Genomic DNA, 27,906 nt, shown 5'->3' with positions numbered 1-27,906 from the left:
TCCTTCCCATGCCAGGCGCAATTTCATAAAAAACTTCTCCATGAGTTTGCATTTCTTTGCCCCTCTTTCCACTGAAATGCAATTCCCCCTTTTCCTAATTGAGGGGGATAATATACAAATATTTGTTACTCCTACATCAAAACATCGCCAAAGAAATTAGAGTGAGCAACCCACCGAGCAAGGCTGAAGTGTGTAATAAAGGAATTGTTTGGATTAAATACCAAATACTACCATTTTTAATAAATAGAATGCAATTCATTTATCATCTCATTGCCAACGTAAATAGAGTGCAATTCTTAATAAATGCTATAGGGATATATGTACATAACAATAATGTGCTGCCTGAGTAACCTGGTCCAGATTCCAGCCATTGATAGTATACGATCCTTCTATGAGGAGTAAAGATTTGTGGAGCTTGAACACACAAGGACAAAGCTAAACCTAAAAATTAATCAAACAAAATTGCCAAGCTCAAGCCTCAAGGAATATAGAGTTGGAAAAATAAATCTACTTTCTTCCATCTTCCTTCAGTGATGAAATTGGGGTCACGAAGCAGTGTCCTCTTATTGAATTTAAGCAGATGCCCCAGCGGCAGCACCCTTATTATATTCCCCTTGTTCTTCTTTGGCTAACTCTTCAATTAGTTCACGCTGTCTTGGACTCAAATTCCTGCACAGAATCCCCTCATCGATTTGTTAAGCATGATACTTTACCAAAGGGTGAAATAGTTAAGCATGGTAACTTCAACTTAAAATAATTAACCGGAATGCTACACCTCTATCGATTCAATTTTAAAGGGTCATGCTCTCTCTCAAGGCAAAAAGGCAACTAAATACTACACCTCTAATCACCAATGCGGCACCATTTGTAAAATTCTTGAAAAACGCAGTAAAGCAGGTATGAACCCTACTGTTAACGACAATAGCTAAGAGAGAACCTACGTTGGGATGCTGACAATGAAGTGCACATATTGATCCCCAAACGAGTAAGAGTTCCTTGTCTTTATGCCTGTCAAAAAAAGGGCAAATATAAAGGAAGAACATGTGCCTTTAGCTTTGCAATTAAAACTACGAAAACGTAAAATGAAGTGGGAAATTGTACAGGTAGCTAATTGCTTTCACCTTTTTGCTTCAAAACCACCTTCTGACCAGGTTGGGTTCCAGGGCGGACCTGCAAACCAAAGGCCAACATCAGCACACCACTTAAGCATAACAGTGACCAACGACCAAAACTTCGTTGGAAGGTGCTTTGGCAAGAAAATAAGGAGCATTGTCCAGACATTTCAGATTGGTAACTACTGCCTATATTACCAACAAACACAGTTAGGAGTGGAAGCCAGACCTTAACAACAACATCTCCCATCAAAGTTGGGACCTGGATGGTTCCTCCTAAAGTGGCCTGCAAAAAGAGATACACAGACATCCATTCATTGAAAGAAAAATAAGTCTACAAATGGAATTAAAGAAGTTTTGGTAAATAAAGAAGGCAGAAAGGCATCAAACTTGGGACAAACAGATGAAATTACTTCTTCAAATCCTTGTAAGAACTAACAATAACTCGTCACCGTTTTTATTCTTCCAGCAAAGTATGGAACAAATACAAGTGCTCAACAGTAATGACTCAAACAACCTCCTTTTACAGAAATCAAGTAGGTAAATGAGGTATCCTTATTGTAGTGTAGTCCATTTTAAATCAGATTTCATTTGTCTTAAATCTTACTGATAATCACCTAAAGACCCAGGTCCTTCTTCTTTTACTTCAAAATGGCAGGATATTCAAGGCACAGCAAATGACTGCAATAGGAACCATGGGGGTAAGCTATTGTAACTTCAGTAACCGAGTGCTTACTCCCACCAAACAATGCACCCTAAGATGGCTAACGTCTCAGGTCAAAAAGAATAATTGCAATAAATATTCGAAGGCACAAAAAACTTTAAAATGTATTTACTTCCGGTAAACTTCAATGAAATATCATGAGTCATGCAATCCCTATATTACCTTTTGTGGTCAAAAAGAATAGACAAGTAATTACCTGAGGGATACTCATTACAGTATCATGTAATTACCTGAGGGTACTCAGTACACAATCATGTCAATTGTAATTACCTGAGGGATGCTCAGCACAGCATCAACATGAATGTCTGACCCTTCTCTTCGAAAAACAGGGTCTTCTCTGACCTGGATAGAAAATTGGTACAAATTATTTTATAGGAAAATATTTGGATAAATTCTTATGCACCATAACTATAGTATATCAAAGACGTAGAAACAGTAATAAATGCAGTACAACTTATGGAAGGTACCTTGATAGTAACATACAGATCACCAGGTTGATTGCCATCAGGATCTGCTCCACCGCTCCCATAAGCCCTTATAGTATCATTATCATCTACTCCTGCAGAAGACAAGAAACAGAAGTCCAGGACCATTTATGAGGTAAACAAGTACAAAGGCGTAAATAAAATGAAGACAAGCCAAAAACAACATTCATTGCCCAGCCCTTCTTAACTTGAAAGTGCTCGAAAGGGACCCCTAATTGGCTAGGATCTTTGAGGCACCGACATGGACACTGACACTCTGACATCGCAAATGTCAAAAAACTGGAGGACACACAAGTTGTAAACAATATTTATCTAATATATTCAATTATATGAAAGAAGAAAAAGGCTCTAATTCTAAATATGTAACATCATAAACACCTTAAATCTTAATTATCATCACATCATTCACAAAAGTATTCCAAAAAATTGTGTTTCATCATCTATGTGCCTTTATATTCTACACATTATCACGTCACACAAAGAAGAAAGACTTTTTTAAGCTTTAATAGGAATCTTAACGGTTTCGTTTAACACCCCCGACATGTCCTGCGAGTGCCTGAAGCATTTTTTTAGTTTCCCTCTGGAGTGTCCAAACAAAAAACGTTCACAAAACATAGGATAATTCGGATTTGAGTGCCAGACGTGTCCAGAGAGTGTAAGTGTCTGAAAAGCATCTGTCACTGGTACATGAACTCTGGACGAAGTGTTCCATGTTACAAAGGCTAGGATAAAATGATGCATATCATTCTTTACCCCATCATGGACCCATAGAATGCCGACCAAGTGAGGCATTAGCTGGGTCATGGTGGACCCACCAAAATCCAACTAATCTCCATCCTATATCCATGAGGAGGTCAATAACCTGTCTCGCCGCAGAGGTGAATAACCACGAATACTGGGCCACACAGGTCCAACAGATGAACAACGCTGACATATTGCGTTGGTTCTTTCCATTACTGTTCTATTTTAAATCCATGGAAACGAAAATGAAATGATAAGTTAGCAAAACACAAATTGGGCTCACAGTATTAAGGCAGTTCTTGAACATATATTTTGCCTAATAATTCACATGCATACTAGATTTACACACCAAAAGACATCTTGGAAAGAAATACACCCCAAAGGGAAGAAGTCTAGTTCTCTGATTTGTTGAACACATTAAAAACAGAGACATATTGGCAACAGTAAAGAGGCCTCCACAACCAAGGCATCATTTCCCTTCAAATATTCAAAGTACCTGGCATGATATCCAGCTTGATAGTCTTTGGTCCTCTCACTGTTTTGTCCCCATTACAGGACTTGCAAAAATTCTGCATTTGAACCATAACATTGGTACATAGCTAATGAATTCTAAGATACAAACAAATTTAGAAACCACAACCAACATACTTCAAAAGGTAGCTTAACTGAGGAATGCCACCAGTGTATAATTTATAGGAACGATGTCTAAAGTATAAGAAACCGAAAAAGGGCTTCCAGTAAAAGGTTTCAACATACCAAAGACCAGCTATGATCGACGGGTTTGAAGCTTGATAAAGGATCAAGCAGTTATCTGATACAGAGACTCAGAAAACTGACTGCCATGCTTTCATATGTTTTTGTGGGGGGTATGTTGATTTCATATCAGAAAGACAACAGAATACAAGCCACTACAGAGGCAAAAGTCCCGGATCCACAGCAATCCTCAGCACATAGAAGGAAAGAACAAACCAGGAAGAGAAACAAAACCTCAGCGGACCTTCACTTGCTCCTGCTACTATCCAGAATCCTTGGGAAAGGTTCCAAGATTCTATGCATTATCCACAGCCCTCAAAGTACTAATTTTTTTTTATCCGTAATATCCTTGTCATTTCAATACATCTCAACAAGACACTATGTTCTCTGTTACCAATTCTAGAGACTCTTGAATTCCTCTCAGACCACACATGGTATTTGAATCCACTCCGATTCCCATGTTGCAAATTTTCTTTTGATTTCTTCATAAGTCCAAATATCCTTCTTGCATTATGACGTCCTTTATAACTTCTACGCTCATGCAACTATTACAGCCCTGATGAATACAAGTGTCTCTCTGAAGTCAACAGGAATGATATGATAAACAACCTAAGTATTGCCTATCAAAAAAACAACCACCTAGGTATTGGAAAGATTACTGACCCATTAGCTATGTTACAATGACTCTTGTTCCAAATCATGATCATGATGCCAACTTTACGACTTACCTTAACAATTTTCCCGGTTCCTCGACAAGAAGAGCAAGTAACCTGGATCCTGAATGGGCCAGTTACTTTGTTTATCTGAAACCATGCAAAAACAACATATTATCTAGGGTGAGTTTACCATGTCGACAATATCGTACACAGCCATAAGTAAACAGACCATCCCTGAGCCTCTACAGGTCCTGCAAGTTTCAGGCCTGGTTCCAGGAGGAACACCAGCTCCACCTGAAAATTTCAAGCAAATAAGTAAATAAATTGATAATTAGCACTTTCAGGTTGGGGATGATACAAAATAAACTCTGTGTCAAAACAAAGGAAGAGTAAATAAAGTTACAAATGAAAAGAGCTAAAAGGCCTAATGACAGAAATATAACTGCAGGGATGTCAAGCCCAGAGAATAGGCACATACCACAAGTATCACAAGGCAAATCAGCTTGAAACGTTAAAGTCTTGTTGCATCCCTGAACAGCTTCCATAAAGGACAATTCAACTGCAACCTATACAGGATGAAAGTAAAACAAAAGATTTGTCGAAGAACAAGCTATAGTACACAAAAGAATAACCAAGACTGATGGATACGATAAGAACCTTGACATCTTTGCCACCATCCCTATCAAAGATTGGGCGGAACCCGGGGAAGATCTGATCCACAACATGCATATGGAAAGAGACAATTAAACTTCAGAAGTTGAAAATATAATATAAAGAGAACTCTAAGAAGCCCAGCGAGAAGGGGGAAAAGCACAATTGTGTAGATAGTAAATTCGTCATACATAGAAACTAATTTAGGAACACTAGAGTCCTCGACCATAGACAACAAAAGCACTAAACCAATAGAAAGAAGCTGACAGCGATATGAATTTGGAAGGCACTCCGTAATTGGAAATGGGGTAGAAAAAGGAAAATAGGCATCCCCGAATTGAAATATTGAATTTGGAAGAAACAAATTTAGAAGGAAATTCTATGCCAGCTACACCATTGGCATGCAGGTCAAATGCAGGAAAAGAATTCGACCCAATAACATTATTATCAAGCATTATCATCTTTATCCAACTTTCCAGACAATAACACCCATACCCTGTTTTGCTTAAAAACTGAAATCCCACAAGTGGTAGAAAACCAAAGTCAATATGGATGTGTTGTATAATCAGATGATGTCACAAACTAATTGTTATAGAAATTGTACACCAACCAATATTAGGAAAGAAATTGGTACTCTGAGAATGATCACCAGGGCAACAGCTGAGTTCTTTATTGCAAGGAAGAAATAGTGCATGAGCTTAAATTGTCTCACGGCATGGCCTTACATGGGGATGTAGTGGTGCTATGTACACCATCATAATGTCTATACGAAGTGCTAACACGGATAGAAAAAGAGTAGGTCGAATAGCATCTGTGTTACATGTCAAAGTCAGGGTAAAGGTAAATACTGCTAATTTTCACTGAAAACTCATCCAAAACTCATCAGCTGGTAAAGAAGATGCCGTAGAACTCCAGGCAACAGTGTTCACGAGAATTAGAGATCCTGTACCTTATTTTTCATCTTTGTGCTAATTTTTTCGTTTTTTGGTAACTGAGACTCTAAGAGCTCTATTAGAAAGAACAGAATTCAAGAGGGAGTTCCCCATCCCACAACAGAACAACCAAGGCAAAGAAAAGTCTATACAAAAAAACTACAGGCTACCTAGAGAAAATAAAACGAAGAATCAGCCATTTTTTACAAAGAAGAGAGGCTGTTGACCCTAAACTCAAATTTTACGGGCATTCCTCTCCAACCAAAAGAAATAGATTGCAGCAGCCCAAACTAGCTAGCCAACTAAGAACATTAGGGAAGCTTTTTCCGTTGAAATTAGAACAGAACCAAGATACTTTTTGAGATCACGATTAGGGCCCATCGGAACACAACAGAGCTGAGAAATAAGCAGCCAAACATAAGGGGAAAAGGAGCACTCAAAGAAGAGATGGTGCAGAGTTTCATCATCCTGATTGCAGAGGGCGAAAATAAGGATTAGAAATAACCTCCAAGCTGCCAAGTTTATCCTTGGTTCTAAACTTACCTTCAACAACCATACAAAGAAGAATAAAGTTGTGTCTAGGAATATACTTAGGGAACCATACCAATAAGTGCCAAATGACAAATAGATACTGAGCCCTAAGAGCATTCCAAGTAGCTGATACATGGGACCTAGAGGAGTGAGAGATGCTCCAAATTACTGAATCTGAAGCATCGGTTGAAAGGAGGGAGCAGGTAGAGATGGAAAGGCCAGGTCCATTATTTGTCGTAGAAAGACCAGCAGGTGCTGGTAAAAAAGCCAGAAAAGGTAGACGAACCATCTCCAATAATGTATTTGATAAAAGGCCTAGAATTATCCCTGAGATTAAGGAGCTTCCTCCAAGTCCAAGAACAAGAGGATGGCAAACCCATAGTCCAGCAGCAGTTACGCTTGATTACAAATTTACAACTCCATTTGACCCATGACGTGTTCTGCCTAGAAACAACATGCCATGACTCCAATTGACAATTCTCCTAAGACCAAGGCCACCTTCTTTTATAGGAGTACAAACAACATGCCATGCAACTTTATGAGAATGCTCATACTTCTCAGAACCTGACCATAGGAAGTTACTAAGAAGCGGCTCAATGTGATTCATAACAAGTGCATAGACCAGAAACTTGCATACTAAACAGATATGCTTAGTTGATTTCAAGCCTCCCAGTCCCGGCATAAGAAAGGTTCCTGTTAGCCATATTGGTAATCTTGGTAGTGACCTTATCAATGATAGGGGAACAATCAGCAGCTGAAAGCTTAGCGGATATGACCTTTTTGTTATTTGAATGGGCAAAGAGGCCAATATTTTTCAAAATTGGCATTTCTGTATTCTTTTGATGACATAAAGATGAAAGATACTCAAATTTTCACAGGTAGAGAGAAGCCACGACAATTCTGCATTAAAATATTTTTGAACACAGGCAAAAAATCTTCCTTACATCCCAAATGTTTTCGACGTCAGGGCCCCATCCACCCTTGCCACTTCCATCATCATTTTCCTCGAATGCATCATGGCCAAGCTACAAGATTATCCATATGAGCAGCATAAGTACAAAATAACTGAGAGAAATTTAATAAACTAACAATGAAAAGCATAAAAGATAAAGCATTCAAATATGTACACAGTTAACAAAGTACATTGCAGTACCCGAGCTTTTGATGGGAACAAACATACACCGTCATTTCATTATTAAAATGCAAACTTCAATTGACGTTTTCCACCAAAAGAGCATAATGAACCAAAAACCTTTTTTTTTTTTTGGTTAGCCATATAGCTGTCCTGAAGTTTAACTAACAGACAGGAATACAAGCACGACAAGCATATGCAACATATTAAAGATATCTACCGATGCATAAAAAGCGTCAGCATATAATAGAATGCAAACATAGGGAAGTAGCATGATGGACGTTATTCTTACTTCTTCATCATAACAATAGAATGTGTTCTTAAGTTTTTTAAGTCTTTTTTTTTTGGATTATATAGGCATACAAAATTACACATTCACTCCTATGGTTCCTTTGGGATGAAGAAGGGACTATCACAGTGAGACTTGATTTAAATGGTGAATTGGGCTTCGGACCTCAACCCAGCTTAACGGTTTTGAAACCAATTTGTATCCCCTTCCACTACTCATTATCCCACAAACACGGTATTTCAAACTAAATTAGTCATTTTCCAAAAAGTAACTGAAACCTTCCCTCACTTGGGCTGCTAGTACAATTAGATTAAGGCTTGGAAAGATGGAAATGGTAATACTATAAAACATCAGTGTCAGTTAAGTAAGTTGTTTGATCTAAGGTGAACCAGTTGAAAAACCAAGTGGATCCCAAGCCTAGACCCTCGGATTTAAACTATGAAAAGATGAAAAGTTCATGCCTTGACGGAGCTTTATGAACCATGTTTATTGTAAGGTAATACAAGGCAATATAGAATTGAACAACTACTGCATCAAGCAATCCTTACCATATGGATTCCATGGTAAATAAATTAACTTTTAAACAAACATTACTTTTCCTGATCAAATACTACATAGAAAAAAAGTTTATTGTGAAACCTGGTCATATTTTGCACGTTTTTCTTCATCCTTCAAAACCTACAACAAAACTAACAGCTTTGTCATGCCATGTACACAACGCAGAGATTGAGTGTTGAAAACTTGCTGAACTAGTGCAAACCTCGTATGCCTTTTGGACTTCTTGAAACTTCTTTTCAGCTTCAGGGTCATTTTTATTTGTATCTGGATGCAACTGCTTTGCAAGCTGGACAATTATGACAATATGACATAAAGACATATAAAACAAGAGGTTGGTTGGGGGGGCGGAAATCCTTTGGAAGTGAATGTGACTGTTTCCGTCCATATGCGATAAGCGAAAAAAGATAGCATATTTAAAAAAAATCGACAAGAATTGTCAAAGCAGGGGATAAGGCATATACGTACCCCATAATAAGCTTTCTTGATTTCAGATGCATTTGCATTGTTATTTACCCCAAGTACGTCATAGTAATCTCTTGCTGCCGTAAATGCTGATCAGGAAGAAGTCAGCAGAGAGTCAACTACGATATGCTTCAGCATCCCATAGAATCTCCAAGAACAAAAATTAAATAAGTAAAATGAGAGTGATTCCACGCCCTGAAGAATGTTGTTGCAATGTTGCTGGCACAACTGTCATGTTATGTTGACCACATTCTTCGTTTCTGAGGAGTATCTTACTGATTCTTACCTCAATCATGTCAAAACAGTCTTGTCTTATTATGCCTTTCAGGTGTTTTACGTAGGCCCTTGGCAATAATTCAGTAACAGGAAAAAGGGAAAATGCTTTGTCTCATGTCCCAGTAGAGCTGATAAACGGAGACCAAAAGACCTGAACAGCTGACTGTTCAAGCTTGGTTTGAAAATTTCACGAGCTTTAAAAAATATATTCGAGTTTGGCTTGTTTATGAGACGAATTGATGTCAAATGAGTTTTAGTTGAGCCGATCACAAACCAATCTCAAGTAGCTAGAAGTTTTTAACCATCACCAGTCGAACGAGCCGAACAGTAGCTTGTTCGAGCTTGGTTTGAAAGCTTAACAAACTTCAAAAAGATGTTCAAGCTTGGTATGCTTATGTAACAAACCGATATCAAACGAGCTTTTAATAGCCAAACATGAGCTTGAACTCGAGCATTTTGGTTCGTTTATCAACCCTACATCCTAGGGTCCTAGTTTCACAAGAAATAAGAAACAAACGACAATAGGTCCAGATTAACTTAACATAGCATAACCTATAAACAAATACCAGTGCCATGAATCGATCTTGGAGTGCCGGCCCCCAAATTCGACTTCAACACTCCGAGTGGCAACCAGCTTCTATTATTGTTGGCTGCTTCTGGAAAAATCGAAGTACAAGAACAAGAATCAGTCCCAAATTCCAACAGAATGGTGGGAAAAAAAAAAAGCTCACACCTTTGCCACAAATTAACCAAGATAAACAATAAAAGAAAGGGTGCAATTCGAAAACAAAGTCTCAACCTCGAATACCATTCCTATAATTCCAACTTGAAAAGACCCTGGGCTGATTGAAGACGCCGGACCTGTATCCCACTCGCAACAACGACTCATATATCTGCGATAATTGACCAGAAACTGATTGTTACAATTGACATTTACAGATAGATATATGTATTAATGCATATACATACATATATATATATATATATATATATATATAGAGAGAGAGAGAGAGAGAGAGAGAGAGAGAGAGAGAGAGAGAGAGAGAGAGAGATGGGGAGGTGCATACGAGTCTGGCGCCATTGGAGCGGGCCATTGGAGCTGTTTGGGAGCTGTTTGGGGACGTTATGGGGTTCAATGATCACAAGGGCCAAGGGGAGAGAGAGAGAGAGAGGAGTTGTTTAAACCCTAACTAAACCCTAGAAATAACTTCAGGGGTCCAGGAAAGGAGGAGTGAGGTGTTTTCCGTTACTACAGCAGTATTATTTAGAAGGTCCCAGTGATCACTGTTGAAATGGAAATGTCGGATTTTTGGGAGTGGAGTTCGTGGAGCTCAAGTCAATTCAATTATAGGAGTAATCTGTACTTTCGTTCCTATACATTTTCCACCGTTAGATCGAAAGTTACAATTTTATGTACTACGGAGTACTATTAATGAAGAAGTAATAAATAGTAATTCGATGGCAAAAAACACTCCAAAACATGGGGCACATTCAGGACATATTTTGATAATTAATATCCGTTAAAAATATATTAAAAATATTTGTTAATATTAAAATATACTTGACGAATATTAATTATCAAAATACATCCTTAGCCGTCATTTTCCCTTTCCGTTGTGGAAAATTTGAGGGTTAATTCGTGTTAGTCTTTATATGATCGACAATTGTCAATCAAAAAATCAATATATTACCGAAATTGCACGACATAAAATAAAAAAATATAGAGTATAAGAATAATGACTCAGCAAGCCCACGAACTCTAGAAAAAAAAAAAAACGAGACGGCCCTTCTTCTCCCTCTCTCTCTCTAAAACCTATTATCTTCGGCAGCTGCTTTGCGTGGTGATTTCCGGCGACGGATCATTCGTTAGGGTTTCTCGGTCGCCGAGTAGCGGTTTTGGTAAGATCCGTTTCGTTTGGTAAGGCTCTGTTTCCTCGTCTTCTCCGTCTCAGATTTGTTTTTTTTTTACCCCCTTTCCCTTGCCCTTTTTTTTCCGTTAGTCGGCCCTGGTGTTCCCAATCGGAGGTGTGCTGCTGGGTCCTCTGATTTTTGCTAGGTCCTTTGATTTTTGCTTAACGGGTAGGGTCCTTTCGGGTTCGGATGGAGCGGTCGGCATTGGCTTCCGCCGTGGCCGTTGTTAGGAGGCCTGATTCTCACCTAACGGCTTGGTGCAGCTTCCGCGACAGTTTGGGTTTGCTGGCTTCAATTTTCTTACCGTGGATTGCCTGTGGTGGCTTGGTGGATGTCGGTGGTGAATTGGTGGTGGTGGTGGCGGCTCTATTTGTGGCGGGAGGAGGCGACTGTTGGATTAGGTTAAGGGTTTTTTTATAGGTTGAATTTTCATTGTTGTATTTGGGCTTGTAGGCCCTTAGGATTTTCTATTTTATTTATTGTATATCTAGACTTTTAAGCCTTCAGAGGTGTTGCATTGGGTTCGTCCCTTTGCATTGGTTCCAATTTTTGGTTTGATAACTTTCCTCTCCCCCTAATAAAATACTATTTTGCCATTAAAAAAAAAAAAGCCCACGAATTCTAATCGTCACAAAATTTCTTTCCTCAATCGTATAAAATTCTTCCCCAAGGCTCATTAATTTTTTCTCTGTCCTCCAAAATAATTATTTTTTAAATTTTCTTGTCAGAGAGTTCAAAAGGGCAAAGAAAAGAGAGATGAAGAAAAAAATCATTATTTTTTTTCTTTTGATTCGAGAGATTTGTTACAGGACGTTACTATTATTTTTGTCTACGAAAATCTTTATGAGACCAAATATTGAAAAACAGTTCAAAGTAGAGATATAAGCAACAAAGCAAGACGGTCTAGCGTTCGAATATTGCGGGTGCAAGATTGTAATTATGCATTAAGTGGTTTGATAAGAGAATAATTTGTGATGAATATCTCTCTGTTTCTCATTAATCTCATTGACAGAATACAAGCACATATATAGAAAAAGATTACAATCAATTAGGAAATTTTACTGATTCTAACATATGTGATTGATACTAAAATATTTGTTGCCAAGTATATCCCGTGACTTCCGTTAATACTCCCCCTCAAGGTGGAGCATGGAGGGACGTAATGCCCAGCTTGAACGTGAGAAGACGAAAGTGGTCGACACCCAAAGCTTTAGTGAAAATATCGGTTAATTGGTCAGTGGAAGCAATGTGATGAAGTTGAAGAAGACCTTGTTGGACCCTCTCATGAACGAGGTGACAGTCTATTTCAATGTGTTTGGAACGCTCATGAAAAACGGGATTCCGAGCGATATGCATGGCGGCCTGATTGTCACAATATAGCTGGATTGGGGTTGATATATGGACCGCTAAGTTGCATAGTAAAGTATGAAGCCACAATAACTCGCAAGTGGTGGAAGCCATGGCCCGATATTCAGCTTCGGCAGAGGAGCGTGAGACAACACTCTGCTTTTTAGTACGCCAGGAATTAGGGCTGCCACCAAGGGTAACAAAGTAACCAGTAGTCGAGCGACGAGTCATGGGGCAACTGGCCAAACTAGGCGTGATGGTGTTGCTGATGCTATTGAGCATCCATGAGAGAACCATTGTTGATACTCGTTTCCAAAGGGTTTGAATGTCTGGATCAGTCGGGTTTGGCAATGAGTTGTCGATGAAGCATAGTTTGTTTTTTGCACAAAGGGCCATGGTAACAGCACGGCTCCAAGACCCATAGTTGGTGTGGGTCAATGCAATATCAACGAAAGGGGTGTGAGGATGATCAGCGGAGTGCAGAAAATAGGGAGAGGAAAGGTCAGAAATTAATTTCTGAACCTTTTCTTGAGCGTCAGCCATGTCGGGAAAGATGGACAACAGGTTGAGATTGTCGTCTTCTTCCAGTTTGTGGTGAGATTGATTTACGTGGAGAAGGAAGAACAAGAATGTAAACCATGCTTTGACACCATGATAAGAGAATAATTTGTGATGAATATCTCTCTGTTTCTCATTAATCTCATTGACAGAATACAAGCACATATATAGAAAAAGATTACAATCAATTAGGAAATTTTACTGATTCTAACATATGTGATTGATACTAAAATATTTGTTGCCAAGTATATCCCGTGACTTCCGTTAATATGGTTCATATTTTACACATTGTGCTGATTTACACTCAACATCTCATTGTATTTCGCTATAAATATAGACCTAGTTTCTCCTAACATGTTACCGGGAAAAAAAAGTAGTACGGAGTACATCATAGTTGACATCTAAAATTTATCTCTAGAGATAAATGAAGAACCACAAAATTCCTCGAAGTTCAACGTAGTGAAACTCTGGGGGATTCGCCACAAAATCATCCAAAAGTTGATCTACTGTTTGTGTACTCGACGTCAGGATATAATTTTGAGACCTCCATCTCATCTTCCCCTATTTCAAAGTTTGCCATGTCCCCTTTCACAAATATGCTGTGGATTATGCATGGCCGCTCGTATGTTCTCCGGATGTAGTGATGCTGCAAAATAAAAACGAACAATTTAAAAGTTTTTCAGATGCAAATTGGAAAAGTTAGAAAATCGCATGAAGCTCAGTTATTTCTTTATTCCCTCCTTCGATGGGTAGCTAAGGGTTAAGTCTATCTCTAGTTCCTTCCCATTGCACATACGTACATCAATGGCGACCTCATGAGTATTGTTATTGGTGTAGATAGATAAACTAGGTTGCCTTCAGCTAATAAATGATAAACTTTGGCATCATTTCCTATTTTGCTGTTACTTGTTGCCTTTTAGGTTGATTCCTTATCACCTTGTAATCTTCTTTTGGGCTCGCGTAGCATATGATTGTCGGGAGGGTTAGGTGTAAATCTTGTTGGGATATGTTTTCCCTCTCGTTGTGATGTCGTTTTTGTTCTTTCTTCTGCTCCTTTCAATCATCGTACCCGTTACATGTGATTAATAAAATTCTTTCTTTGCTGTTCTAAAAAAAATATTAACGGACATTCATATAAATAGTGGTGAAGCAGAGGAAAAAAATATCGTTTGTTGACTAATTCTTACTCTCTGAGAGCTCCACAAGCTCTTCCTCGTAAACAAAAACCTTGTTATAACTGCGGCTGGTTTTCTTCTCCCAGTGACACCAACTCCAATTGGGACAAGATATTTTTTGAAGGCTGGAAGAGTACAGTGCGATTGCAAGTCCTCGGGTCATTTGCAGCTTTGATTGCGTAGATGGCAATGTCTTCTTCGCGAGTAAAAACAGCTAGACGCAAAAATATAGAGGGAGAAATATTAGATAATATAGAGGTAGTACAATGGAATAATCTTTTCTCAGTACAAAATCTTAATCACAGCAAAATGTTTTTCGCTAACATTGTTTTGAAATTCCGTATGTGGCTGTCACTGTAGAATGGGTAAGCTACCCGTCGGTGGCCATAGTTTTTTCTATTGTAGATAAAGGGTTTAATTTGCTTACCCTTGGATTCGCCAGTGCCATAAATGGTAAGCTCGTCAGAATATTTGTCATGTGGATGGTGCAAGAAACTTAAAAATGCACCAAAACAAGTTGATGAAAGAATTAAAGAAATGTGAAAGGGATTCCAGTTGCTTCTGTAGCCCTTCTAATCTTTTCTTTTTATCAAGGAGATCATGAGATTGATGTTTATAAGGGTCTGTGTGTAATTCGATGCGGCCAAGTGTAATTCGATGCGGCCAAATGCAATTCGATGCGGCCAAGAGTAATTAGATGCGGCCAAGTATAATTTGTAGCGGCCAAATGCAATTCGATGCGGCCAAATGCAATTCGATGCGGCCAAGTGCAATTCGTAGAGGCCAAGTGTAATTTAATGCGGCCAAAAGTAATTCGATGCAGCCAAGAGTAATTCGTAGTGGCTAAGAGTAATTCGATGCAGACAAGTGCAACCAAAATGGGACGGAGTGATAAGGAAATTGATAGTAACACATCTATGGGTACATCTGTTTAGTTACATGTATGCTCTCTCAGAGGCAGTGGCAGAGCCCACAACGAAGTTCGATGGGATCACGATTACTTGCGAAAGAGATGTGCAAAAGATTGTAAAGATAAATGACTTACTGTCATTGCTCGACCAAACAAACGAGGTGACTTGGCAAAATCTGGAGAGATAGATGTTCATCGGTTGTTCCAAGTATCTGCTACTCATTTAATATCTTGACATGATGATACATTATGGCATTTGAATGCGATTCTCTTCAGATGATCATTGGTCATTCACGTGGCAATCATCTTTTTTACCGAAGTTATGCGACATAAAATCAAAAAATAAAAATACAAGAAAAATGACGGATCAAACCCACGAACTCTAATCGTCACAAAAATTCTTTCTTAGTGCTAGCTCAATTATAGTAAAATTCTTCCTCAATGCTCATCAATTTTTTTCTCTGTCCTCCAAAATAAATATTTTAAAAATTGTCTTGTCAGAGTTAAAAAGGGAAAAGAAAAGAGAGATGAAGAATTTTTTTTTTTTTTCTTTTGATTCGAGTGATTTGTTACAAGATGTTATATTGTATATGTCTACAAAAATCTTTATGAGATCGACCAAATATTGAAAAACAGTTCATGGTAGAGATATCAGCAACAAAGCAAATAATCAATTCTTATTTTTTATAAGACTTGACTCCAGATCTGCAACCGGAGCAACCTTGTATAGTGATAGAAGTAAATAGTGCTAGCTAACATTTTCAAATAGACATTCAGTGCTCTAGTAGCTTTTATGGCTTCTTTGTTTGACGGGACTGGTACAAAATGAATGTAATTATCGAAAAAATATTTAATTCTTACACCTTTGAGAATTTAACTAAATATGGCATATGTTGTTCTTTGGATACTTAGTCAAATTCGATGGGCCATAAAATAACTGGAGTATTAGAATCTTGGAGTGATGAAGTGAGAGGTTTGGTAGCTACAATAAAGAGCTAGAGAGCCACTCGTTTTTATGAAATTGGAATCTCTTAATACAAAAACGCACTACAGAAATTACAGATCAAAAAGACCTCACAAGATGTTCAAGATTCAAACCGTTCATTTTATAGAGTTCCTCGAGCACTTTACTAAAGAAGAAAATCAAGTTTGTCAGACGATAACGATATAATCCAACAATGTATATTCTCAAGAATGGCCAGTTAGTTATTCATAAAATGAACTGTAACGCAAATACATATCTCTTGATGTGTTCTTAATGTCCCATTAGCTTGAGTACTTTTTGGGCAAATAACGTACTCAACAAACTATATAAATTGACCGATTCAAATTGTTATGATGACATCTCAAAAGGCGTCAATTTGTAAACAAGACGGTCTAGCGTTCGAATACCACCGTTGCAAGATTGTAATTTATTCAGTTATGCGGTTAATATTCTACACATTGTGCTGATATATACCCCGCATCTCATTTTATTTCGCCATAAATATAGACCTAGTTCCTCCTAATATGTGACCGGGGAAAAAAGGTAGTACATCATAGTTGACATCTAAAATTTATCTCTAGAGATAAATGAAGAATTCCACAAAATTCCTCAAAGTTCAATGTAGTGAAACTCCGGGGGATTCACCACAAAATCATCGAGGAGTTGATCTACTGTTGTGTACTCGACGTCAGGATATAACTTCGAGACCTCCATCTGATCATCTTCCCTTATTTCAAAGTTTGCCATGTCCCCTTTCACAAATATGCTGTGGATTATGGCAGCTCGTACGTTCTCCGGATGTGGTGATGCTGAAAAATATATAAAAATGAACAATCTAAGAGTTTTTCAGATGCAAATTATTGAAAAGTTAGAAAATCGCTCGTATGAAGCTCAGTTATTTTTTTATTAATTCCCTCCTTCGATGGGTAGCTAAAGGTTAGGTCTGTCTCTGGTCCTAGCTTCTCCACACAATGCACATACGATGGCGACCTCATGAGTATTGTTATTGTTGCAGATCGATAAACTAGGTTGCCTTTAGCTAATATTATAAATGATTAACTTTGGCATCATATTGATGGACATTCATATGTAGTGGTGAAGCAGAGGAAAAAAATATCGTTGTTGACTAATTCTTACTCTCTGAGAGCTCCACAAGCTCTTCCTCGTTAACAGAAACCTTGTTATAACTGCGGCTGGTTTTCTTCTCCCACAGTGACACCAACTCCAATTGGGACAAGATGTTTTTTGAAGGCTGAAAGAGTACAGTGCGATTGCATGTTCTAGGGTCATTTGCAGCTCTGATTGCGTAGATGGCAATGTCTTCTTCGCGAGTAAAAACAGCTAGACGCAAAAACATAGAGGGGAAAAGTATTAGATAGAGGTAGTACGATGGAAAAATCTTATATATGACATGGCAAAATGTTTTTCACTAACATTGTTTTGAAACATTAAGCAAGCTTTATGGCCTTGTACTTTTGAGCTGATTTTTCACGGGTCTATTCTGGTTTTTTTTTTTTTTTTAAAATTATTGAACAGCTCGGATTTTCTGTGTGAGACCAGGAGTGAGGCCCGCGTGGCCGTCGGTGCAGAATTGGTACGCCACCCATCGGTGGCCCGTGGCCATAGCTTTTTCGATTGTAGATAAAGGGTTTAATTTGCTTACCCTTGGATTCACCAGTGCCATAAATGGTAAGCTCCTCGGAATATTTGTCATGCGGATGGAGCAAGAAACTTAAGAAGTATGCAGCAAAACAAGTTGATGAAAGAAATGTAAAAGGGACTCCAGTTGCTTCCGTAGCCCTTCTGATCTTCTTCTTTTTATCAAGGAAATCTTGAAATGGGGGAAGTACTGCAGTTATTAGGTCCTCTTCACAACCAAAGTCTGATGGAATGAATCTCTGAAAGAGAGGTGATAAAGAAAAACTTCAGAATGTTAATTAATTAAGGTAGGACTACGATCAATTACGAGGATTGTTTGGGTAGCTGGAAAACCTCGCGAATTGCGATGGAGTCTGTTGATAGTAAAACCAAAGTGTTACTTGATATGTTAACTTGAGTTTCAAACTAAACATGTCATATAAACTTGAGCCCTTAGGATTAGTCAAGGCATGCGCATGTGTGGACCCGGATACCTGAGTTATCGAAATAACTAAACTTGTCGTCTATAATATTTAGTACATGGGTACGTATACCTTAACGTTTCCCGCAACCTTGATGGCATCTATGATTCTAAGTTGTTCCATGACATAAGGGGTTCCAATTGCAGAGATGACAATATCGACTTGTTTAATGAGTGAAACAAGCTTCCCGTGCTCGCTCAATTCCCCCTGAAAAACAAGCAAATCAAGTAGTAGCTAGTACAAAGTACACCCACATAGAGATAAGAGATGTATGCAATGTGCATATTGCTTTACAGGCAGAAATATGAAAAATGATATAACCACACACATTTGCACATACAAATGCACATGACATACATTCAAAAGATGTGTGAGGTCCACACACAACTACTCCAGAAATATATGATCAATATAAAGAAAATTGCGTAATAAGCATAAAATTTAGTGAGTGGTATGAATTGAATTGATTTTTAGGCAAATTTCCTTATCTCTATGTTTGACAATTAATGAATGTTAATTTACGTGGACGGTTTACGAATACGAGAAGATAATTAATTAAATTGATTTGGCTTTCGTATGTTAATTAATTAAGCAAAGTGTGATATAAAAGTAGAGATGTACGCCACATGCAGGTCGATTTCAGCGGATTAGGAATAAATTTGCAACCTATATATACATACTCGGCTAGCTGTTAAAAGTATTTTCTCACCTGATAGCTAGGAGTATGATCACATGCAGTGAGCCAGTGAGTAAAGTATATATACGTACCTGGATGAGTATAACGCCCATCGACTGAAACTCCTTGTGTAGGGCCACCTTGCAGGAGTTGGAGGGGTTGCTATTGGGAGTGATCAGGCGCCCGTACACATATGTTGGGTGCCCCATCTTAATGCTAGCTCTCACTACGTGCTTACCAAGATATCCCGTCCCTCCAAATACAAGTATGTTGCCCAACCCAGTTGCCATTCTCTCTCTCTCCCCCCTGTGTTTTTTTGTGTAAGTTTAGATTGAGAAATGAAGTAAAGCTTTATATTGAACTAGTGTTAGCCCGTGCCTACGGCACTACGCATCTCGGTTGGAAGGGGATGGCAGTTGTGTGATTAAGGTGAAAACCATGGGCACTTAACCGGGAAGTGGGAGGATGCACTACAGCCTTTGGATCAAATAAATCTAAATCGTTCTAACAACTTGTCTCCACACCCTTCTGTTTTATAATAGAGATAATCTGTTTCATTACAGAAGCGGAATCACAAATATATACAAGTAGATGAAACCAAGGAAATAAACCTGGGGTAGGCATGGATGTGGTGTCTGTCTGGGACTCGGCGTCCCTGCCGTGCTTTGAAAGCGCTGCAAACAGCAGCCAAAAGGAAAACGACACCGTTTCTTATCTTTTGCTCTGATTCTCTGTCTCACTCTTTATCCCTTAGAGCATATACACCTTTATCAATAAATAGGTAAAACAAAATCATGAACAATGCATATTTTCATGTCAAAAAAAAAAAAAAACAATGCATATTTTTGTTTTAGATATCAATTTTTTCTTTCACAATTACACCAACACCATCTATCTTATTTAACACCAATTAAAACATACATTTTTCTTCTTTGTAATTTGATTTAGACTACTTATATATTAAAAATTTAGGTGTTCCAATTTTCAAACCGCTTGAGTCAACGTGAAGATCATATTTTTTGATCATTTTATCTTAAAAAGTCATAATTAATTTTTGTCTTTAAGGCTCTCATAATTAAGTATCGGCTCTTTATTTGGGACCCTATAAAGCAAAAACTTAATTATGAGAGCCCTAGAGATAAAAATTAATTATGGCCCTTTAGGCTAAAATGATCAAAAAAATATAATCTTCGCACCAGTTCAAATAAATTAAAAATTAGAGTACTTAATTTTTTAATATATAAAGAGGTCTAAAAAAAATAAGTGCTCCAATTTTCAATCTGGTTGAACTGGTGCGAAAATCATTATTTTTTTTATCATTTTATCCTACAGGGTTTATTTTTCTTTATAGGGTTCTCATAACTAAGTTTATGTTCTATAGGGTTCCAAATAAAGAGCAGATACTTAATTATGAGAGCCTTAGAAATAAAAATTAATTATGAATTTTTAGAATAAAATTATCTAAAAAATATGATTTTCACATTGGTTCAAGCGGATTTAAAATTGGAGCACCTAATTTTTTAAAATATAAACAATCTAAATCAAATTAAAAAGAAGAAAAATTTATATTTTAATTGGTGTTATGTTAAGTAAAATAGATAGTGGTGGTGTAATTGTGAAATAAAAAATTGAATTGATAGCTAAAACAAAAATTTGCATTGTTCATGAGGTGGTTTATTTTAATTATTGGTGTACATGATCTGTGAAAGAGAGAGAGAGAGAGAGAGAGAGGAGCAAAAGGTGAATGGTTTTGTCATACTTGGCACAAACGGGGTCGTTTGCTATGACTGCTGATTGCAGTGCTTTGACGCCGAGTCCGTCTGTATGGGGGAAATAGGAGTGATTTTTCAGTGCTGAGCGAGTATATCCTATATGGTACTCTTTCGGCGCATTCGAGCCGTCCGATATATTTTTGGACTGTTCGGATTGAAACCCTCTCTCTTCTCTCACCTCAACACTTTCTCTCTCATTTTTCTCTCTTGAAATCTGAACCGTTTAAACACTTAATGGACGGCTTGGATACGCAAGCGGGCACCACATGATACCCGCTCAGCACTGAAAAAAAATTTGTGAAGCAGTGTCGGTGGAGTTATTGTGTAGTGTCAGCAGAATTATTGTATAGATGAAATTGAATATACAAAATATATAGAGATGTTCATAAGAAAGGTGGCTATATGTATAGTAGTGTGTTAAAAGAGTCATTTTTGTTTGTCTATAAAGCCAAAATGAGATTAAATAGCACACGGCGACAAGGTCCTGCCGTGCACAAGGGTTGTGCGGCAAACCCATTGATCAACGCCACGTCACCATGGTTCATCCAGCACATTGAATTCTTCTCTCCCTCTCTAGTCACTTTTCTCACACTTTAGTTTAATTCTTTTAGAATATTTTATATATTAAAATTTTAATTATTTCAATTTTCAATCCAATTAAATCGGTGTGAAGATCTTATTTTTCTGATCATTTTATCTTTAAGAATTATAATTAAATTGTCTCTAAAACTCTTATAATTAAATATCTATTCTTTATTTAAGATCCTATAAAGCATAAACTTGATTATAAGGGTCCTAGACAAAATTTAATTATGACCATTTAGAATAATATGATCAGAATAATAAGATCTTTGCACAAGTTCAAACGGATTAAGAATTGGAGCACTTAAGTTTCTAACAATATTTTTTAATATATAAACGGTCTAAAAAAATTAAGTGCTTAAATTTTTAATTCGTTTGATCCCATGCGAAGATCTTATTGTTTTCATTTTATTCTAAGGGGTCATAATTAAAATTTGTCTTTAGGACTCTTATAATCAAGTTCTTACTCTATAGGGTCCCAAATAAAGAATAGATACTTAATTATGAGAGCCATAGAAATAAAATTTAATTATAACCCTTTAGAATAAAATGATCAAAATAATAAGATCTTCACACCGGTTCAAACGAATTGAAAACTGGAGCACTTAATTTTTTTAGACCGTTTATATATTAAAAAATATAGTTAAAAGCTTAAGTGCTCAAATTTTTAATCCGTTTGAACTGGTGCGAAAATTTTATTTTTCTGATTATATTATTCTAAAGTGTCATAATAAAATTTTGCATCTAAGGCTTTTATAATCAAGTTTCTGCTCTATAGGATTCCATATAAAGAGAAGATATTAAATTATGAGAGCTCTAGAGACAAAATTTAATTACGATCTTCGCACCGGTTTAATTGGATTGAAAATCGAAACAATTAAATTTTTAATGATATTTTTGACATGTAAATAGTCTAAAAGAATTAAACTAAAGTGTCAGAAAAGTGACCGGAGAGGGAGAGAAAAATTGAACGTGCTGAATGAGCTATGGTGACGTGGCGTTGATCGATGGGTTTGCCGCACAGCCCTTGTACACGGCCCCAATTCAAGTAGCTGCCGCCTGCCGGTCGGATAAACACATGAAGAAAATGACCGCATATAGGACTGAGAACAGTGAGAAGTGCGTGACAGAACTCCATTTCAAGCAAAGATTCACATAAACACGTTATACACGTAGGTCTCATTCCAAAACAATCTCTTAAAAAATAAATACTTATTTTCATATTTTTAAACTCAAAAATAATGTAAATAAAAAATAATTTTTTAATTTTTTTTTTTGCACCGTTTTAAAGATTTCAATGAGTTCTATCAAACAATATCCGTATTGATAGAAAAATTATTTGCATAAACATATAATTTTTGAACTTAAAATTATTTTTTTAAAAAATAAATATTTATTTTTCTTTCGGGAACGGAGCTGTAGAGTCCCGAGGCCTTGGCAGGCTGTAGCATTTGTCGTAGAGCAAGACTCACAGAAACACGTTATACACGCGGAGTCACGTAGAGTGCGACCTGGAGTGAAAGGCGTGCACTCGTACTATTTCAAATGATTAAAAGATATTGTAAGTAAAAAATTATGATCAAAGGTAAAAGAAAATCACTACAGACGAAAAAATAACCAAATAGGTGGTATTTTTGTCTAGAGATTAAATTCTGTCCGGCTCATCTGGACATAATGGATTTTTCACCAGCACCCTTTGTGGGCTCTCTTCACGTATTTTTTTGGGTAATCTAAACCGCCCATTTTGTAGGGTCTGTAAAATAATGTATTTACGCAAAAAATCAGATTGTCCGGATATTAATAGGTATGTCAAACGTTGAGTTCTAGACGAAAAAATGGATGGCCTAGATCTGTGAACTGTTTTTTAAGTTAAATTGTCCACAGCCGTTCATTTTTTTTGTCTAAAAACTCAATTTTTGACATACCTATTAATGTCTGGACAAACTGATTTTTTGCATGGATACATTATTTTACAAACCCTACAAGATGCACGGTTTGAATTACCCCAAAAAATGCGTGAAAAGGGCCCACGGAGGTGGCCAAAACCCCCCCTTTTCCGCCTTATCCAGACAGAATTTACACTCTTTTGTCTATGTTGGTCTTATACGTATGAACTTTTTTCAACTCCATACATTTTTGTACTTTTGTAGATTTGTTTGTCAAGATTGATGATTACTCTAAAAATTTGAGACGAAAAACTTTAAAAAAAAAAATACTAAAAGTAAAAAAAGCCCCAAAAAGTACCAGACATAAATATTTACTAGAAAAATGCCACCTAATAAGTTACGAGCTCCTCGAGTTTTCTTGTGTTCATGGAGGAAATTTTTGAAGGAATAGAATATGGGTTGGAGATGCCCTTAAAATAAGAGGTTGATGTTTGATTCCCAAGGACGGCTTGATCAAATTGGAAGATTACATTTAGATTACCAACATATTATCCTTCTTTGGCAACGTAAATTCATTATTTTTCGGTTCTTCCAAAGTTGTTAATGGTCTTGTATTTCTTTTCCTTTTCCTCCATATGATTTTTTTACTTTGGTTCTTCTGCACTAGTCTGTTTGTTTGTGTGCGATATCCTCTTACAAGGACTGAAATGTTCGCTTAATCACTTTGTTAGCAATGCTAAGGACAAGGGTTTTCACATAAATATTCAAAAAATTTAACGTACAAAAGAGAAATTTCTGCCTCATATATGGATCGAGGTTTTGAATATTTATCATATATGGATCGAGGGCAAATGGATCTACAGAGTGACATGTCCATAGCAAATATTAAATTGGTACGCGACCCCTCTAGACATTTCAAAATTGTGGATATTTCGGCCCACTGCAGTGGTCATCTCCTGAAAGTCCTCAGAACTGATCGTGGAGGAGAATTCTTATCCAAAGAAAAGCCACTACAACAATGAAGGAATCAAACGTCAGCTCACAGTCCGTTACACTCCTCAACAAAATGGTGTGGCTGAAAGGAAGAACTGTACGATTGTCGAGATGGCGCGGAACATGCTCAAAGCAAAAGGCCTTCCTAATAATTTCTGGGCCAAAGCCGTAAACACATCAGTTATTCTCAATCGGTCCCCAACAAAAGCCGTCATCAACAAAACTCCTTATGAAGCTTGGCACAATCGCAAGCCGGTGGTAAATTTTTTAAAAGTCTTTGGATGCATTGCCTACTCTCATGTTCCTTCTCAAAACAGGGAAATTTGATGAAAAGAGAGAAAAGTACATTTTCATTGGCTATAGTGATGAATCAATAGGCTATCGACTTTTTGATCCAAAACTCAACAAGTTGGTGACTTCCAGAGATGTGCACTTTGATGAATTGAAAGCTTGGGAATGGGAAAGCAAAAACTCCTAGGAAGCCAAAAATTTTATACAACCAAGCTTTGAAGAACCAGATGAAGGCAAGCCAAGTTCTCCTACCGGTCCAGCTTCACCAATGGATTCACCAAATTTCCAGCAAAGTCCATTTGAAGAAAGTGATTCAGAATCACCAATAAGGAAGGTATGCCCACTAAGAGAAGTTTATGATGCATGTAATTTTGCATTTTTCTCTTGTGAGCCTCAAGACTTTGAAGATGCAGTAAAAAATGCAGTTTGGAAAAAAGCAAAGGATGAAGAAATTTTTTCCATTGTCAAAAATCAAACATGGGAGCTTGTTGAATGTCCTCCGCAAAAAGACTCGATCGGGCTGAAATGGATTTTTAAAACCAAGCTCAACGAAGACAACTCAATTCAAAAATACAAAGCCCGTCTTGTTGCAAAAGGCTACTCGCAACAACCAAGAGTTGACTTCAACGAGACATTCGCACAAATTGCTCGGATGGAGACCATCAGAACAGTCTTGGCGTTGGCTGCCCAATTGGAGTTGCCAATCTACCAATTGGATGTAAAATCAGCATTTCTTAATGGTGAACTAGACAAAGAAGCGTACGTGAATCAACTTGATGGATACATGGTGAAAGAAAAAGAAAATATGGTCTATCGACTGCGAAAAGCACTCTATGATTTAAAACAGGCCCCGCTTGCTTGGAACAGTAAAATAGACAAATATTTCATCCAAAATGGTTTTCACAGGAGTCCTAGTGAGCCATCTTTATATGTCAAAAAGGGAGGTACCAAGGATTTTCTCATTTTATGCCTTAACGTTGATGATTTGATTTTCACTAGCACTAACCTTGCTCTGATACCAAAAATATGTTGGGTGCAAAATATTTAGGTGGATTTTTGGTGAAGGACAAAGTGAATTTTGGGTGATACACCGACTGGTGTATGAGGCCAAGGGAAGACAAGATAAGTAATTTTTTAAAGAGAGAGAGGATAGCACGAGAGAGACTAAAAGGAAGGGACTGTTTTACCCTGTTTTTTGGTTTTTTCTTCACCTACATAACAGGCGTACAAGTGTGCCTTATATAAGGCTTACACGTTAACAGATTATAAAAGCCATACATGGGAGCCATGCTCCTTAGTTATTACACACATGGTGCACCATACTGCACATTATTTCCCTTAGACAGATCTCTGCCATTCAGTGGCACATTATTCAAAACACAATTACAAATTACTTATTCTAAAACAGACCTCACCTAACAATGGCCACAATCTCCTCCATTCTGTCCCTCCCACAATCTGCTCCAACCCCACCCCACAAAGCACCTCGCGACCCAACCACCACAGCCCTCGAAACTCTCTCTCCCAACCCTCAAATCCCATCTTCACCCTCAAATTTCTACTCAATTCCCAGTTTTGCATCTGGGTTCAAACGCTAAACGACTCAGAAGGGTTGCAGCCGTCGCGGAAGAGACGACGTCGGTGACGGCAGAGGCGGAGCGGAGGTTGTACGTCGGGAACATACCGAGGAAGCTGGGTAACGATGAGCTCCGCCGGATAGTCGAAGAGCATGGTGCTGTGGAGAAGGCCTCGGTATCTCCCTGATGTTTGATTACCCAGTTTGTACTTTGAGACATTTGTAGGTCATTGTTACTGGTTTTTGGTAATTGCATTGGGTATGGTAGAAGAGTTTACTTTTTAGAGGACCCAGTTGATTGGACCTAAGTCATTTAATGCTGTTGCTTAGCTTGGTTTGGATTGGTTTAGTTATAGTTTAAGACTGAAACTTTTTCAGTTGGAATGAAATTTGTGGAGTTCTTGGTCTAATTGAAGCAAGAGATTTTGATGGTCCGGCGTCCTGTCACTATCGAATCGGTTGAATCCATAATAGTCTATGCACTGATTTGGATGGCAGAGAATTTCATGGTTCAAGCTTGATTGGAAAACTTCACGAGCTTTAAAAAATATATTCGAGTTTGGTTTGTTTATGAGACGAATTGATATCAAATGAGTTTTAGTTGAGCCGATCACAAACCAATCTCGAGTAGCTTGAAGTTTTTAACCATCATTAGTCGAACAAGCCGAACAATAGTTTATTTGAATTTGGTTTGAAAACTTAACGAGCTTTTAACAGTCGAACATGAGCTTGAACTCGAACATTTTGGTTCGTTTATCAACCCCACATCCTAGGGTCCTAGTTTCACAAGAAAATAGAAACAAACAAAGAAAATATATAGGTCCAGATTAACTCAACATAGCAATACCTATAAAACAAATACCAGTGCCATGAATCGATCTCGGAGTGCTGGCCCCAAAATTCGACTTCAACCCTCCGAGCGGCAACCAGCTTCTATTATTGTTGGCTGCTTCTGGAAAAATCGAAGTACAAGAACAAGAATCAGTCCCAAATTCCAACAACGACTCATGTATCTGCGATAATTGACCAGAAACCGATTGTTACAATTGACACTCACTGATTCACAGATAGTTAAATGTACAGAGAGAGAGAGAGATGAGGGGGGTGCATACGAGTCTGGGGCCATTGGAGCTGTTTGGGGACGTTATGGGGTTCAATGAACAAGGAGAGAGAGGAATGGAGGGAGGGGGCTGTTTGGATGGTTGGAATTACTTACTGGGCATCCAAGTCCATTAAACCCTAACTAAACCCTAGAAATAACTTCAGGGGTCCACGAAAGGAGGAGGTGTTTTCTGTTAGTATATTAGAAGGTTCCAGTGATCACTGTCGAAATGGAAAGGTCGGATTTTTTGGGGTGCAATTCGTGGAGCTCAAGTCTCTAAGATCACATTTACCTATGATCTTGTACATTTTCGGCCATTAGATCGAAAGTTACAATTTTATATTTTTTGAAAAGTTGTAAATAATTCGATGACAAAACATGGGCGCACCGAATTTCCTGTACGGAAAATTTGAGGGTTAATTCGTGTTACTTTTTGCACAATGACAATTGACAAATGAAAGAATCAATAGTATCGAAATTATACGACATAAAATCAAAAAAAAATTATACAAGAAAAATGACAGATCAAGCCCACAAACTCTAATCGTCGCAAAAATTCTTTCTTAATGCAAGCCCAATTATAAAATTCTTCGTCAGTGCTCATTAATTTTTTCTATGTCCTCCAAGTAATTACAGTATTATTTTTTAAATTGTCTTGTCAGAGAGTTAGAAAGGGGAAAGAAAGGATAGATGAAGAAAAATTAATTACAGTATTTTTTT

The 27,906-nt window shown here is 37.6% G+C and overlaps 3 protein-coding genes across 3 annotated transcripts; all 3 read right to left on the bottom strand.

Annotated features, from left to right (window-relative positions):
• Window positions 1-233: 233 nt before the first annotated feature.
• LOC131334295 (chaperone protein dnaJ GFA2, mitochondrial-like) lies at window positions 234-27,249 on the bottom strand. The gene is made up of 19 exons (XM_058369230.1): window positions 27,225-27,249; window positions 10,370-10,410; window positions 10,102-10,195; window positions 9,869-9,958; window positions 9,030-9,115; window positions 8,767-8,850; window positions 8,646-8,684; window positions 7,530-7,610; window positions 5,129-5,182; window positions 4,950-5,037; window positions 4,701-4,765; window positions 4,544-4,618; window positions 3,559-3,631; window positions 2,304-2,395; window positions 2,107-2,178; window positions 1,342-1,398; window positions 1,122-1,170; window positions 942-1,008; window positions 234-669 (listed from the first exon to the last, which is right to left on the bottom strand). Exons 2-19 carry the CDS (start codon window positions 10,394-10,396, stop codon window positions 573-575), a joined length of 1,290 nt encoding a protein of 429 aa, XP_058225213.1. The 5' UTR covers window positions 10,397-10,410; window positions 27,225-27,249; the 3' UTR covers window positions 234-572.
• LOC131332582 (uncharacterized) lies at window positions 12,351-13,283 on the bottom strand. The gene has a single exon (XM_058366884.1). The coding sequence runs from the start codon at window positions 13,281-13,283 to the stop codon at window positions 12,351-12,353; it is 933 nt and encodes a 310-aa protein (XP_058222867.1).
• Window positions 16,735-19,311, bottom strand: LOC131334296 (eugenol synthase 1-like). Its single transcript, XM_058369231.1, has 5 exons — window positions 19,077-19,311; window positions 18,381-18,515; window positions 17,852-18,086; window positions 17,326-17,529; window positions 16,735-16,997 (listed from the first exon to the last, which is right to left on the bottom strand). Exons 1-5 carry the CDS (start codon window positions 19,272-19,274, stop codon window positions 16,798-16,800), a joined length of 972 nt encoding a protein of 323 aa, XP_058225214.1. The 5' UTR covers window positions 19,275-19,311; the 3' UTR covers window positions 16,735-16,797.
• Window positions 27,250-27,906: the final 657 nt, after the last annotated feature.

The sequence above is a fragment of the Rhododendron vialii genome, chromosome 7a, assembly GCF_030253575.1.
Source record: "Rhododendron vialii isolate Sample 1 chromosome 7a, ASM3025357v1".
Taxonomy (NCBI): Eukaryota; Viridiplantae; Streptophyta; class Magnoliopsida; order Ericales; family Ericaceae; genus Rhododendron; species Rhododendron vialii.
Note: the sequence above shows the minus strand (reverse complement) of the source record. Positions and strands in the feature narration are given on the sequence as shown.

What these genes read in the sequence shown, in the direction of transcription:
- LOC131332582 (XM_058366884.1), bottom strand. Translation starts at nt 13,283, where the DNA reads ATGTGCTTGTATTCTGTCAATGAGATTAATGAGAAACAGAGAGATATT.
- LOC131334296 (XM_058369231.1), bottom strand. Translation starts at nt 19,274, where the DNA reads ATGGCAACTGGGTTGGGCAACATACTTGTATTTGGAGGGACGGGATAT. An exon ending in TGGGCGTTATACTCATCCAG is followed by an intron (nt 18,516 to 19,076) that starts GTACGTATATAT and finishes CTTGTTTTTCAG; the next exon opens with GGGGAATTGAGCGAGCACGG. An exon ending in AGGTTGCGGGAAACGTTAAG is followed by an intron (nt 18,087 to 18,380) that starts GTATACGTACCC and finishes CCTCTCTTTCAG; the next exon opens with AGATTCATTCCATCAGACTT.
- LOC131334295 (XM_058369230.1), bottom strand. Translation starts at nt 10,396, where the DNA reads ATGGCCCGCTCCAATGGCGCCAGACTC. An exon ending in AACGTGCAAAATATGACCAG is followed by an intron (nt 7,611 to 8,645) that starts GTTTCACAATAA and finishes ATAATCTTGTAG; the next exon opens with CTTGGCCATGATGCATTCGA. An exon ending in CAAGCTGGATATCATGCCAG is followed by an intron (nt 2,396 to 3,558) that starts GTACTTTGAATA and finishes TGTCTTCTGCAG; the next exon opens with GAGTAGATGATAATGATACT.